General features: G+C 51.3%; 1 protein-coding gene across 3 annotated transcripts in view; it reads right to left on the bottom strand.

Moving 5' to 3' along the window:
* Positions 1–10,517: 10,517 nt before the first annotated feature.
* The window catches only part of D2HGDH (D-2-hydroxyglutarate dehydrogenase), a 31,590-nt gene continuing 26,702 nt past the window's right edge, over positions 10,518–15,405 (bottom strand). For all 3 annotated transcript variants that reach the window (XM_063095666.1, XM_063095658.1, XM_063095674.1), the window contains one exon: positions 10,518–11,627. In XM_063095666.1, coding sequence (XP_062951736.1) covers positions 11,368–11,627 — 260 coding nt within the window. In that variant the 3' untranslated portion in view covers positions 10,518–11,367. The remainder of the gene's footprint in view (positions 11,628–15,405) is intronic.

The raw sequence follows: 15,405 nt of genomic DNA, 5'->3' as shown, positions 1-15,405 counted from the left end.
ATTTCCCACCCTCTTAACAGTCACAGTGGGGCTAAGTTTCTAATACATAAAACCTAGGGGACACAATTCAAGCTTCAGGGAGTTTTGGGGGGACATAATTCAATCCACTGCACTTAGCCATAGATAACTTTTGTCACACTGCCCATGTCTTTGTGTCCTTTTGGAATGATTGAATCAACTGATTTTTCTTGTGAAACTTCCTTGTCCTTACAATAAAAAACAGAAGCAAACTTTGAATCAGGGCTGCACCCAGTTTCTCCTCTAACAGAGGAGCTGCTGAGGTGCGGTCCCTTCAGGCTTCTCACCGCATTCATGCTGCTTTGAGTAATCTTCTTTGCATCTCTGTTACACAGAGAGAAGTGTACCCGTGGGCTGAGGGGCTTCGAGGAGGAGAGATGCTCAGGCATCAGAGACCCAGCCTCTGGCAGGGTGGCCACAAGACCCTCCCTGCAGGGAGCCCTGCCCAACCCCTCCCACTCAGGGCCCAGCCCTCAGCACTGTGGCTCCCCTCCCCACTTACCTCCACTTGCAACCTGGGGTCCTGGTGCCCCAGACCCTGGCAAGGCATCGCCCTCTGAGCACAGGTTAGTGCCCCCTGCAGACTCCCAGTCTGAGTGCAGGGACCAGTGGAGCAGCTCTCCTGGTGCTCACAGCAGGTGGCTGGGCAGCTGTCCACCCAACACCCCCTGCACCCCCCATTCCATTCCACTATCCAGGGAAATCAATGGGGTGGGGGTGAGGGTGTCTTGCTCCACCTTTAAGGGAGACTCTCCCCTGTTCTTTCTGCCCAGTCTGCCAGGATACCACAGGCTCAGCCCAGAAACAAAATGGATTGTACCTCGCATGGTGTCACCCCTGAGCATCAGAGTCACCCTGGCAATGCACGTGACTGGCCCATGGGCACATGCCATGAAGGCCCCTCCCTCCCAGGCTGGGGTCCCCAGACCCCCAGGTCCTGAGTGACTTATGGGGCCTGAGCAGGAAGAGTGGACTCGGCGGGGGTGGTCTCAGCCACCAGCCACCCTTGCCCCTCCTGGGGCAGAGTGGGACAATGCCATGTGGCATGGAGCAGTGGCCCCTGGCCCCAGCCTGGCCCAGAATGAGGCTAGGGGACAGGTGACCAGGTGCACAGAGGGAGGGTCACCTGCAACTGGCTGGCCCTGCCCAGAGCCCAAATGAGACAGAGGTTCCAGGGCTCCAGCCACTTCCTGAGGAGGCAGCTGCTCCAAGCAGGCCCCAGCAGACATGACCAGGACACCAGTGAGACACAGGCAGTGTCTGTCAGAGCAAACACACATGTCCCAAAGCTGTGGCTGGGAGGGGCCTGTGTTTTCCACCCCTGCTCTGCCACCCCCAGCCAGTTTGAGTGAGGGACAGTTCCAGGAGCCCAAGGCTGTGCCTCCTCTCAGACTGGCCCTGCCCAAGTGCCCAGTGTGAGGACTGTGTCCTGTGAGGCCTGGTCATGGGCCAGGCGCTGGCCAGATCCAAAGCAGGAAGGGCTCCCATCTGGACTCCCTCCCACGCATTCTTTGCCAACCCAGGGCTCCTGGAACCCTGGGAGAGAGCGGGAGACCTCTGCGCTGACCGCCTGCCAGCATTCACAGGGGTCCCTGCCTGTGGGTGGATGCTGCTCTGCTCCCAGTTCTCTGCTCTCTGGAGTCGAGGGTCAAATCCTCAGAGCAGGCTGAGCTGGTGCCACCCCTCCCACCGATCAACTTGAACGTCTCTGGACACACTGCATCCCCCTCGCCCTCACTGTCTGGAGGGAACCCTGGAAGGTGGCTTGGGCACCACACACTCTGCCCAGAAACAATGGGAAGGTCATCTGACCCCCTAGGCCACCGTCCCATGGAACAGCCATTTGCACACCTGCTGGACGGGGGCGGCAGGGAGGAGCCACTGCAGACCACACACGTGAGTGAGTCAGGAGCCAGCGAGGCTGACCTCAGACCTTCGAGCACCCAGAGCAGATGGGCCCCCTGGTTTCAGCTCCTGTCCAGGTACCCAGGCCTTGTCCAGACACACTCAGGAAGCTCCTCCTCACCTGATGACTGTTCTAGAAACTTCACAGCAAATCTGCCCAGGGCTCACTCTCAAGGGGTGGGGCAGGCACAGGGCCCTCTGAGTGTGAGACTGCCCGCCCAATGGACACCTGGGCCTTGAGCCCTTGCCAGGACCTGCCCCAGCCTGTCCTCCCCAGACCCTTGAGGTCCAAGGGGCAGTTCTGCAGAGACCACCATGGGGGACCTGGGTCTGCCCAGGGCGATGGGTGGAGGCAATGATGGAGGTCTCTCAGGTGCAGATCTGGGCACCTGACTTGCTACACAGTGAGGAGAGGGCTGTCCTGGGGCCTCACCAGTGGAAGAGTGTGCCGCAGAGCTCCTCATGCTGTGGCCCCAAGGAAAAGTGGCAGGGCAGCTTCAGGTCTGGCACGTGCCACCAGGAGGAGGAGGGCTCTCTTGGGACCCACCCAGCCACCCCCAGGGCAGGAGCCACACTCCAGTGGCCATGTTTGTTCTCGGCTTTGCTAACTGCTCCTGGAGGACAGGGGGTTCTCTTTTTAGTTCTTATGGGTCACCTGTCAGAGGGGCGGGCAAAGCTACCAACCAGGTGGCTTCAGAGTCCCCACATCTGCCCAGGCTCTTAGATAGTCAGCAACAGGAAGGTGCTAGGGGAGCTGCACCCCGAGGGACCCAGGCAGTGGCCTTCCAGTCACACGCACCCAGAGGCAGCAGGACAGGACCCTGGACCCAGAGAGCCCAGCAAAGGAGCCAGTACAGGGCAGCCATCACCAGGAGGCCAATGTGCTGGGCCAGGTGAGCATAGCCCACCTGGGCAGGGACAAGGATGGCAAAGTGTAGAGGATTCTTAAAACAAATGTACTTCACAGGGCCTGGTTTTCCAAAGCCTTGCAGTTTCAAATATTGACTTTGCGAGGACTGGAAATTTCCTTCAGGCTATAAATCTCTGGTGTAAGATAAAGATCTGTGCCAGAGCGAGGTTGCTGGCTCAAAGACAGACTAGTTACTGATTGTTATGTAAAGATACTGAGAAACTGCTACAGGAAGGAATGTTTGCTAAGATCCAGCTTGTGTTGATAGGACCACTTAATTGTCTACTGGACTGTCATCTGGCTTGTTTCACTGAAAGTTTCCAGCCTATATTGTTAAACTACAACCCCAGCTATATTCTCTCCCTGTAACTTCCTGGTCTGGAAAATAAATACAGGAAGAGAACCCCAATTCAGGGTTAATTTCCCAAGGAAGGAATGCCTCTCGCTTGAGGGTTCCAGCAGGAGATTAACCACTTCGGGGCTACTCACTGCTCAGAAGAGATGGGCTTTGAGTAATCCTTTGCCTCTCCGTCACCCAGGGGAAGTGGGGTGACAAATCCATGGGCGGCAAAGCAACAAAATGGTGCCCCATGTGAGGACGTTCTCCACAGATCAAAGACTGACCTGCCAAGCATTCGAGAGGAAAAGGACGTCCGACAATTCATCCCAACAAAGAGTCCCTAATAAGGGAGACGCATCCCAGTAAAGGAATCACAGGTGGCTTTCGATTAGTGATTGCACACCTGTGGCAGGTCAAAGTTAGGTCTTTTTCAACCCCAGAGATATTTTTTCCTTCTCTTTACTTTTAAAATATGGATGATTCATGAACAAAAGGGGAGAAAGAACATGCATTACAACTCCAATATCTCCTTACAGCAGCAGGCTGTAAGTAACTGAATGGCAGCTTGTAAAACTGTTAGTGGATATTAAACAACCATGTCCTTGATACCTCAAGGAAGGGAGCCTTAACATAAAAATTTGGGAACAAACTCATCACTGGTTAGTTATGCAATGAGTCTCATTAAGGCTTCCCATCTAACAACTAGGAATCTATGTCAAGTTGCTCTGAGACCTATCCAAGACCTTAGCAATAGGCAAAGACATGTTTATGTCACCAAAAAAGGATAAAACCTAATCTTTGCCAGTGACTGAGAAAACTTTAAATTGGACAATCTAAAGTAAAAGAAGTTAACATTTCTTTACAGTGTTGGTAACATTGGAGCATCCTTTTCTTATCTGCACAATGCTTCTCTCCTCTCTTAAAAGCTGTGGTTCTTTTCTTAACTGCATGTGCTACTCTTTTTCTCTGAAGACTCTGGAATTTTTTTTTTTTTTTTTTAAAGATGACCGGTAAGGGGATCTTAACCCTTGACTTGGTGTTGTGAGCACCACGCTCAGCCAGTGAGCGAACCGGCCATCCGTATATGGGATCCGAACCCGGGGCCTTGGTGTTCTCAGCACCACACTCTCCCGAGTGAGCCACGGGCCGGCCCAAGACTCTGGAATTTTATGAAGAAAGGCAGCCATGGTGCCAACCAGACCCCTTTGGGGTCTACTGCTCTTCTCCTAAAAACCACAAGAGTCAAATGGTTTCATCTCTGATTGGTGGCTCAGCTCTTGAGCTCAGTAACCCATTTGAGAAACAAAAACTAACCTAAAACTACCTGTTTAACTAGATGGTCTCAAATTTTCTGGCATCTTAAACAGACTTCTAAATTCTCTTCTAGTCACATCTATGTATTTCTTCACAAAATCCTATGGTAGAATTCTATGCTATCTTCTAAAAGGAAGAAAATCTTCTCTGAATCTTCTTGAAAAGGTTGGCATACTTTGCTTTACAATTTGTTATCTTGCTTTCTTTAAGGCAAGGTGAGGCCTCACCAATAAGTCTTTAAAAAAAACAAAAAACACAACCTGAACCTGACTGTCCTTTTTACTAGTGAGCTTTTTTTACATCTTGAACAAAACCTGTAAGATCTTTGTTTGTTCTTGTTGTTTATGTCTGCATATATGCGTGTGTAAGCTGTATGTTTTGTCTATATGTTCATGTCTGTTTGTGTAATTGTGTCACGTGCAAGGTACCAAATTGGCTTATAATTAATGCATGCTCATTAAATAAATAAGTATACTTTTCAAGTTCATGTGACTTTAATCTTCTAAAGTTTTGATAAACATATTTTCAAAATTTGATTCAAACCTTTTACCTAAATTTGTCTGTAGGTCATTATGTCTCCTTGTTATCTCAGCTCTGCATCCTGGCCATGCTGGGAGAAACAATATCTTTTATGTACATACTGCCCTCTGTCTTAAGCTCCACATGGCTCCAAATGCCACGTGGAAACCTGGGACCCGAAATGGCTAGTGAAAGGAAACCTATGCCAAATATCACATAAGCCCTAGTTAGCATTAACTGATAAGGGTATAGATCTAATACACGAAGTTTTTGGCGGGAAACCATAAATAATGTATTTGGTAAATATAGCTAAAACTCAAACTGGGCTTTGTATTATTTGCTCTGGTAAGTGGATGCCTATTTACTAACCTGAATGTATAAAAATGTTCTTATCAGCACACATCATTGCCTGGGTTTACTAATCAAACAGGATTACTAGAGGTCTTTTCACTTAACTGCTCTTGAGGCAAAGTTGTAAAAGGTTTTGTCTCTTAGATAACTGGTTTAAGAAACTTATTTCATGATAAATTCTTGTGCTCTCTGCCTTTAAAACCCTTTGTTACCTAGGTTTTATTTTTTGTAGTAATTTGTGATCTTATTCAACTAAATGTTTTAAGTCTTTTGTTATTTAACAAAACTTTCCAAAACCAAATTCTAAGCTCAACATTTTAACTTAACTTTGAGGAATTCCAAGGGCCCTGGAGTTTCTCAAAGGATATATAAAAGATGTATCAAAACTAACTGGCTTATTTAATAAATTAGAATACAAGGGAAAGCATCGTCAGTTCTGAAGTTGTTATGGATATGTGTTCCAAAATCTTGTAAGGTTCTTAAATATCTATGTCTTGATATAAATGCTACCGGTCATAATCTTGGTTTAATTATAATTTTAAAATGTTATGTCTTCAAATATTTCATGAAAAAAACTCTGATAGGTACAGTTTACCGACAAACTTTGAGTTCATAGCTTTAAATTAAAGTTCCAAAATTCTAATGAAAAAACTGATGGGTTTGTGAAATTGTTCACTAAGGTCAAAACAACGAAAGTTAATTGGTAAATTAATTTAAAAGAATATGGGTCTTTACAATTTCCTTATTTTAAAACACTACTGGTTCTCCTAATAATGTTTTCCAAATGTAAGAAAACTCTCTCTCTCTCTCTCTCTCTCTCTCTCTCTCTCTCTCTCTCTCTCTCTCTCTCTCTCCCAAAACCAGCTATAACTAACAACAGTTTGGTAAAATGTCATTTAAAACAGAGATGAAAGCATTTGTTTTCTCCCTATTTGATCCCCCCCAAATTTAATAACTTTAAGAATCCTTTTGATTATTATGGCAATATGGCTATTTTTATAAGTTCAATGAAAATTAACTCTCTCTTTATAATAGGAAATAATTTAAAACTTCGGATATAAGATAGCATGCCTCATTTCCATGGTGCTGACCCCTTTTTCATGTTGGCCGTAATCTGGCCCAGTGCTGCTTCATCCTGCTGTTCGTCTTTCCCCCCGACGTGGGACAGACAGATCTTCACCTGGGAAACAGCTTTCCCAGCAGCATGGGACTTATACAAAGAAAAGTAAGACCTTTTCAATCAAGATATTGATCATCAATGCTTTTATGAGGAATGCCTTGATCATAAAGGGAGAAATAACGTCTTATCTACAAAAGCAGTTCTCTAAATTTTCTGGCTTTAAAGAGGGTGTTTGTGGGCTGGACCATGGCTCATTCAGGAGAGTGCGGTGCTGTTAACACCAAGGCCACGGGTTCAGATCCTATATAGGGATGGCCGGTTCGCTCACTGGCTGAGCATGGTGCTGACAACACCAAGTCAAGGGTTAAGATCCCCTTACTGGTCATCCTTAAAAAAAAAAAAAAGAGGGTGTTTGTAACTTGGATGAGACATCCTGTTCTTAAACAAAAGACTTGTAATTGATCAAAAATTTTACCAAAGATTAGATGCTCTGAAAGCACTAATGTCCGGACAGTTTTAACATTAACAAACTCTCTGGACTCAGAATCAACTATTATGCAGAGCAGAGTCCCTTTCCAGAGTTTCAACAACTGGTAACTGCACCCAATTCACAGCACCTGGAGTGATGCTGCTGCAGCTGCCCTGAGAGACGATGACATCGCCAGTCGTCACCTGAAGTAAGTTAAAAGGACTTGCCTTGCTAAATGATACCAACTTTGCTTTAACAAAATGCTTTTTGTGTTAACCGTGCCAACCTGATCTATAGCTTTTGCTTTTAAATAAATAAAATGGGGAGAGATGTGGAATAGACTATAAAGCAAATGTACCTCACAGGGCTTGGTTTTCCACAGCCTTGCAGTTTCAAATATTGATCTTGCGGAGGACTGGAAATTTTCCTCAGGCTATAAAGTCTCTGGTGTAAGATAAAGATTTGTGGCACAGCAGGTTGCTGGCTCAAGGAGACTAGTTACTGATTGTTATGTAAAGATACTGAGAAATTGCTGTAAGATCACTTAAATGTCTAATGGAATGTCATCTGGCTTGTTTCACTGAAAGTTACCAGCCTATATTGTTAAACTATAACCCCAGCTATGTTTTCTTCCTGTAACTTCCTGGCCTGGAAAATAAATGCAGGAAGAGAAGCCCAATTCAGGGTTAATTTCCCAAGGAATGATTGCCTCTTGCTTGAGGGTTCCAGCAGGAGATTAACCACTTTGGGGTTTCTCACTGCTCAGAAGAGATGGGCTTTGAGTAATCCTTTGCATCTCTGTCACCCAGGGGAAGTGCAAAGAGCATGAGGACCATCACCGGTCAGTGGGGTCTCCATCAAGGGTCAGGCGCACTGCCCTATAGGCCTGTCACTTCTGCCTCTGTACAGCCAGGGTCTGGTATGTCCTCAGCAGCCCCCGGGGCCACGAGACCCCCCAACTCTTCCTCTGAGCCCTCTGTGTCCACAATCACCAGACACCCTGAGTCATGACCACCCAAGGGTGGTGTCCATCCTTCCGCTTATAGGAGACCAGCTTTCCTGGAGGACATCGCTCCCTCGCAGTCCTGGGTGGGCGCTGCTCATCCCCTCCCCCACGCCGCCCTGGGATGGGGGCTTTCTTCCTCCCCACACTCCTCACTGTCCCTGGAGCCGAGACCACATCCTCTCCCCTCCCTCATTCCTGGCTGGGGCTTCCTCCCACTCCAGAGACCTCTTCCCCGCCACTTCCTCAGACCCTCCACAGGCCCCTTGTTATGTTACAACTTCTCACGTTGCAGCAGCTCAGAGGTTTCAAGGTGAAAATCATAAGCTCCTCCTAATCCAGGTACAATAGCCGCCCCTCGCACCTCCCACACTCTGAGATTATCCCATCTGGAGCCAATGGAGGGGTGGCCAGCACCCGGACTGTCTCTCTCCCACCTACGAAGGCTCATTTTGCTGAATTTCTGACTGGTTGGCTCGCTTTTCTCTTCAGTGCTAACATCTGTGTGACAGCAAGGCATCACCAGAGCCCGTGCCCTGCGAGGTTGGACGATGTGGGATCCAATGTGTGCCTCGGACGTGTGCACGACTAGGGGCCCCAGCAAGGTCCCGTGGCCACTAGGAGGGAGTGTCTTTGTGGGGCACCAAGGCCAGCGACCTGCACAGATGGAACAGGATTGTTTTCCAGGCAGTCTGTCTGCATCCTCGTCACTTTTGGCCTATGTCAGCCAGCAGATTCTGAGAGGCATGCTGTCTACCCAGATATGATGGGGTTTCGTGAGATTTTCCTGCTGGTCTGACAGGTTTTTCTGGATGTATGAACACCCAGCCTCCCCGTGGCCGTGGGGTATGGGCTTCATCATGGCCAGTGCGGGCCGGGTGGGCTCCCTGGCAGCGCTCTGCTGTGTGTGCTGGGTTGCATTTCTCTGACTGACATGCCACTGACTTTAAGGTTTGCCGTCATTTACACGGCACAAAAGGAAAGCCCAAGAGGGGGTCCAAGAGGCAGCCCTCCACCCAGAGTCAGACAGATGAGAAGCGAGCCACCACGCACAAGGGACAGCAGAGAACACGGCAGGGCCCTTCGTCACTGAGAGCTCTGGGAACAAATGCTGGTGGCCGGCAGGCAAGGCTGGTGCTTGCAGGAAGTGCCCAGCACGCACCGACTCCTGGGCCCTGTGGTCACTGCTGCCTCCTGGCCCCTGGCTGCCGGGCAGGGCAGCCACAGCCTCTTCTTCCTCCAGTCCTCTTGGGACCACGTCCACTTCTGCAAGCCACATTCCCAGCGGCTGGGTGGCAGACAGCGTAGATTCAGAGGTCCCTCTCTCCTGGGTCCAGAGGGTACTAGAGGGACAGGATTCGTCCTCCACCCTTTACAGGCACCACCACCTGGGCACTGGTGTCCTCCCAGCGGGGCGAGGCTGGGCCAGGCAAGTGGCCAATCAGGCTCCTGAGCGTGGGTCTCCATGGGAAGCCCTAGGGCCGGCCTCTCCTGACACCAGGAGGCAGCTGGAGACCATGGCCAGGGCCTGAGCCCAGGGACCCTCTTGGGAGGGCAACAGACCCACGTCTGAGAATCAGGGGACCCTGCCTAGGGCCAGTTGGATATGGGGTTGTGCAGACACAGGAGCCTCGCCAGGGCAAGCAGCAGCCACCTCAGGGCACAGCAGTGGGGTCAGCCCCTCATCCCAGCCCTCAGCCTTCCCAAACTCCTGCCAACAAGGACCACAGGGACAGGGCAGAGCCGAGGAGAAATGGTTGGAAAAGGGACCAGCCTCAAACCAGAGGGTCAGCAGCTGGGAGGCAGGGCCATCTGCTGACCTCGGAAAGACAGTGTCACACAATGCCAGAGCTTCGTGTCAGGCACCCATGGGTCTGTCCCGTGCAGGGGACACCACAGGGCTGCACACAGGTACCCAGCCAGGGACGATGGGACAATGGCCACAGCCGCAGGGACAGAGCCATCTCTTGAGGTGGTGAGGCAGAAGGGGCCCCGGGCACTCCAGTGGCAGCCCCGCAGCAGGGAGTGGCCCAGGGAGGCAGGCCAGGCGTCCCCAACACACCCACCCTGCTGGACCGGCATGAAGGGCTTGAAATCGACCCGACCTGTGCCTGAAAATCATGCTGGGGCCAAGACCTGCCCCCCAGGAGGACACCCACCTCATCCAGGACATGGCCTATCTACAGCCAGAGAACCCTGGCTGGGCAGGTGGCCTCTGAGAGTCAGCAGGAGGGTGTTTCCTCCTCAGAGCAGGTTCCCCCAGTGCCTAGACGCTCCCAGGACAAGAGAGGGACCCACGGATCCACCTCACTCAGGTCCAGCAGCCACAGGCTACACGGGCCACCACTCCCACACGCAGGCCTCCCCCCACCCCAACCAGTGACAGCTCTGCCCCCACCAGGACATGGGTGGGGATGGGTAGGGGGACGGTCACCCCTACAGTCAGGCCCCAGAACACACTGACAACCCCAAAGGCCGGGTTTTATGGGACGTGACACATGAGCTTTTCACAATGGGCTCTACAAGACGGCTTCTCTAGTAACAGAAGCAGGAGAAGGCTGTGGTTAATTCTCATTTTTACTGGAAATTCAGGATAGCCAGAAAGAGGAAATGCGTGTCCATCCTCCCAAACTGTCTCAGCAGCCACCTAAGGTATGTGGGTCGATAGGGACGAGGAAGGTGAGGGTCACTGGAGCCACAGGAAGCCGAGAGGGGCTCTATGCTAACTCCCGAGGGCACGTGCATCTGTCCAGGCCCTTGCCCACTGCACTGCTGCCGCCCGAGACAGAAGCAACCAGAGACCGACCTCCATGGGCCATCACAGCAAGCCACACGTGGCCTAGAGAGCTGTCTCAACAGCTCATGGCCTTCTAGAAAATGAAGGAAATGGTACATCCCTGTCACTCTGGCCCAAATACAATGCACAGTCGCCAACCCTGACATCCAGAGCCTGACAGGACGGACAGAGCCTTGTGCTGGGGGCTGTCTTGCAACACAGGGCTGTGGGGCTGTGGCCACATGGAGCTTGTCAGCTCTGCTCGCAACCCCACAGGGGCACGCACTGCACAGGGACCTAAAGGCCAGGCACCAGGCACTCCTCCAAGGTCCACAGCAAACAAGGTGGGACCCAGGGGCCATCAAAAGCAAGGGAGGCCTGGCCCATGAGGGCAGAGCTGCTCACCGCCCCCACATGTCCAGGACAAGATGACAGGAGGACCTGCTCCCCGACCTGCAACGGTGGTGCAGGCGGCACCAGGCAGCCCTGTGCTGTGCTTGCCCAGCAGAACCTGCAGAGCAGCTGCGAGGACCCTGCCCGAAAGCCCCGTGGCCTTGAGGCTCCGCAGAGCTGGCTCCTGGCCCCTCCCACCGGGTGACAGGTAGCCTCGCTGGTGGCTCAGCAGCAGAAGGCAGGTGCTTCTCAGGCCTGGGTGGGCAGGGTCTTGTAGGGGTTCAGAATGCCCTTGGGGTCCAGCAGGGCCTTGAGCTGCTGCATGACCTGCACGGCAGCGGGTGGCTTGCTATAGCCGAGGACGTCCTTCTTCTTGAAGCCCAGGCCATGCTCGGCACTGACGCTGCCCTGCTGCCCAGCAGTCCACTCATACACATAGGGTTCCAGGGCTGCCAGCAGTGACGCGTTGAAGGCCTCTGCTGTCACGTTAAGGTGCAGGTTGCCGTCCCCTGGAGGGACAAGGGCATGCAGGTCAGGCTGGGCAGTGACCCCAGAGACCCCTCCCTGACAACTCCCTGAAACCCATCGGTCGTATCCCCTCACTTGCCCAGTGACTGCCAGCAAGAGGGCTGTGCCCGCCCCCACTCTATCTTGGTGGTCTGGGCAGTCTGGGTCTGCAGTGCCACAGGAGCCTCCTGGTGACCCACCCCCACCCTGCTGCCCACTGCCCTGGACTGTGGACCCCCTCCTCTGGGGGTCTCTGCTCCCCTGGCTTCTCTCTCCAAACTCTCCTCCAACCCACCTCCCCTCTCACCTCCTGGGGCTCCCTCTACTCACACAGCCAGGAGGCCAGCCCAGGCCTCCTGTCTCCCAACCACCCTCGTAACCACCAGTGCCTCCGTCCTGCCCTGTAGAGCCCCAGACCGAGTCTGCACCCCACAGCCTGACCAATTGAAGGTCTCCGAGGGTGCCCGGCAGATCTATCCAGATGCCCCCATCCCACAGACACCTCTTCCAAGGCTGCCCAGCCAGCACCTGCCACAAAGTCCTGGCTCCTCCAGCTGCCAGCCCTCTGGTCCACTCACCCTCCCAGCACCTCCCCCCCCCCCCCCCCCCCGCTCTGGCTCCCAGCCCCGCACATTGAGAGTACAGGGCTCTGGCTTTCATGAACTGTCCAAACACACCCTCACACTGCCTGGCCACACACACCTCCTCTCTTGGAGGTCCCAAAGTAATGACAAGAGTAATGACAAGATGGGCCCATGTCAACGGGCAAGACTCATGAGAACCACTAGACTCTGCCTGAGAGCCGAGGTGTGCATGGCCCAAAAGCAGGACTTTAACTCACAAAGGTAAAGGTGTCCCCCTCCCTCTCCACCAGGGAGGACAAAGGTCGATCACAGAGAACAATTCAGAGTTATCAGCCTAGGGATAAGAGCAGAGAGAGCTACTGATCAGCCTTTGTCTGCCTGGTTCTTCCTGGCCTAGGACTATCTGCTGACAAGTTGCCGCCCCAAAAACAAAATCTTTGTCCTTTGTCCTGACACTTCTCCAAACATTTACTGTTCTTTGTGGGAGATGCTGCACAAACCTGAATTCAAAGTCAGCTCTTTGAGAACTGCTCATTCCCGGGAGTCTCCCGTGTACTTGGGAGGTACACGTATTAATAAAAACACACCTTTGTGTGTTTTTCTCCTGTTAATCTGTCTTTCGCTACAGGGGTCCATCCCAGCTAAGAAGTGTGAAGGGTAAAGAAAAAATTATTCTTCCTTTCCGGCAAGAGCAAGCCCAGGGGGCCACACCACCTTCCCCTGAGGGCCTAGGACCAGGTATGTGTGGGGAGCATAAAAGGGACCCCCCTCCCCACTCAAGGCAGTCCCCACTGAGACATTCTCAGGGTAAAGGTGTTGGAAGGCAAGCTCCACCAGCGGACTTACCCAGGGAGACCTGGCTGTGGAATGAGGGGAAAAAAACCATCTCCACAGAGTATTTGAATATTCGCCCCCTCCAGCCCGCCTGCACACAGGCTTGCAGCCAGAACTGTCCCAAGACACGGAACCAAGAATGTGAAGGTTAAAGAGGTTCCCCCACTCCCACCCTCCTCACCCCCCATGGGAGCAAACCATCTCTAACCCAGGCCTCAAATAATTCCTACATACAAAAATCTAACAAATATAAACTCATGCCAAAAGTTACACTCGTGACATAAAAAACCACCATGAGCAGGAGCCAGCAGAGTCAGAGCCACAAAGACTTCAGGCACTGAAACCTCAAGACACAGAACATGAATGTTCCACGTGTGCAAAGACATGAGAGATGAAAAATATAAAACACAAGAACTGACCAAGCAAAGTTTTTTTAAAATACCCAAATCAATCTTCTAGAAACGAAAAATTTAGTCACTGGATGTAAAACTCAGTGTTCAACAGCATACTACACACTGTGAGGAGAGACTGATGAACTGGAAGATAAATCACAGTTATCCAAATGCCACACAGAGGGTCAGAGAGATGAACAGTAGGAGAGAGGCTGAGAGGCATGGGACAAGGGCTGACGCCCCAGCACAGAGAAGGGAGGGCTGAGAGAAAAACACTGGAGAAACAATGGCTGAGCATGCAAGACACAGGTGCCCCACAAGAGCCAGGCAGGATAAGCCAACGCTCACCTAGACAAGTGAGAGTGAAACTAAGACCCCCAAAGACAAAGGAAAGAGCTTACAAGCAGCAAGCAAGAATACACAGATGGCATTCAATGGAGCTAAGCCTGCTCACAGCTGCCTTGCAGCCTCAGGCTGAGAGGACAGCAGAACAGTGTCTGCACTCTGCTGCGGGCAAGTAACTGCCAGCCTAGCACTTCTGAACTCTGGGCAAAATCACCTTTAAGAACAAAGCACATTTCCAGACGAATACAATCTAAGCTGTTCTGTCACCTGTTTCCCCACACGAAGAGGAGATTCTAAAGGCTGACTTTCAGGCAGAGGCTGTGACGGGCGAGTCTGGGCACACAGACGGCACAGGAGAGCAGTGTCAGCACTGCCACACATGACTGAGCAGGACAGTGGGACCACAGCAGCCTCCTAACGAGTGCAGAAACCAGACGGGTTGACAGCAGCCGAAGTTACGGAGACTAACATCCCGCAATGTGTACCAGTCAGGGGCCCCCAGAGAGACGGAACCAACAGGATGCGTGTAGGCACACACACCCTAACCCGACTTAGGGTGGTTTGACCTACAATTTTTCAACTGTACAACGGTATGAAAGCGATACATATTTACTAGAAGCCATACTTTGAGTACCCATACATTGTGCTTTCTACTTTCAGTACAGCATTCGATAAATTACATGAGACATTCGACACTTCGTGATAAAACAGACTTTGTGTTACATGAATTTGCCCAACTGTAGGCTGCTGTAAGTGTTCTAAGCACGTTTGAGATAGGTTAGGCAAAGCCACGACCTTCAGTAGGTTAGGTGTATTAAATGCACTTTCGACTTAATGGTATTTTCAACTAACAATGGGTTTATCCAGGACATAACTCCATTCTAAGTGGAGGAGCATCTGTATGTATATATACAGACAGACAGAGACAGAGAGATTGATTTTAATGAACTGGCTCATGCAATTCTGGGGGCTGACAAGTCCAAAAACCTCGAAAGCAGGTCAGCAGGCTGGAGATTCCAGCAAGAGCTGATATTGCAGCTCGAGTCTGAAGGCCACCTGGAATTAGATCTCCTCTTCCTTGGGGACCTCAGTCTTTTTTCTCTCAAGGCCTTCAGCTGATTGGAGGAGGCCCACCCGTGCTGTGGAGGGGGTCTGCTTCAGTCTGTTCATTTCAATGCCAATAACATCTAAAAAATACCTGCGCAGAAACATCCAGACTGGTGTTTGACCAAAGACAACAAGTGGGCACATAGAATTTACCATCACACACTGCTTGGGAGGAGAATGACAATACTGATTAACTTCAAACCCTGATGAGCTAGGAATGCCTGCTACAGTCTGAGGACTACCGTCGAAAGCACAGATGCAGCAGGCACAGCTCCCTTTTTTTTAAATTTCCTGACCAGTAAGGAGATCGCAACCCTCCGCATGGTGCAATCTGCACCACACTCAGCCAGTGAGCGCACCGGCCCTCCCCATATAGGATCCGAACCCGCGGCCTCGGCACTATCAGCGCCACGATCTCCCGAGTGATCCACGGGGCCGGCCCCCAACTTCTTTTTTTAATGCTCTTTAATGCTCAGATAATCTTAATATTTCTTCTCATAAAAGAAAATAATTTCATG

Source organism: Cynocephalus volans, chromosome 1 (genome assembly GCF_027409185.1).
Source record: "Cynocephalus volans isolate mCynVol1 chromosome 1, mCynVol1.pri, whole genome shotgun sequence".
Classification (NCBI taxonomy): Eukaryota; Metazoa; Chordata; class Mammalia; order Dermoptera; family Cynocephalidae; genus Cynocephalus; species Cynocephalus volans.
The sequence above is the reverse complement of the archived record's forward strand: the minus strand, read 5'-3'. Positions and strand labels throughout refer to the sequence as shown.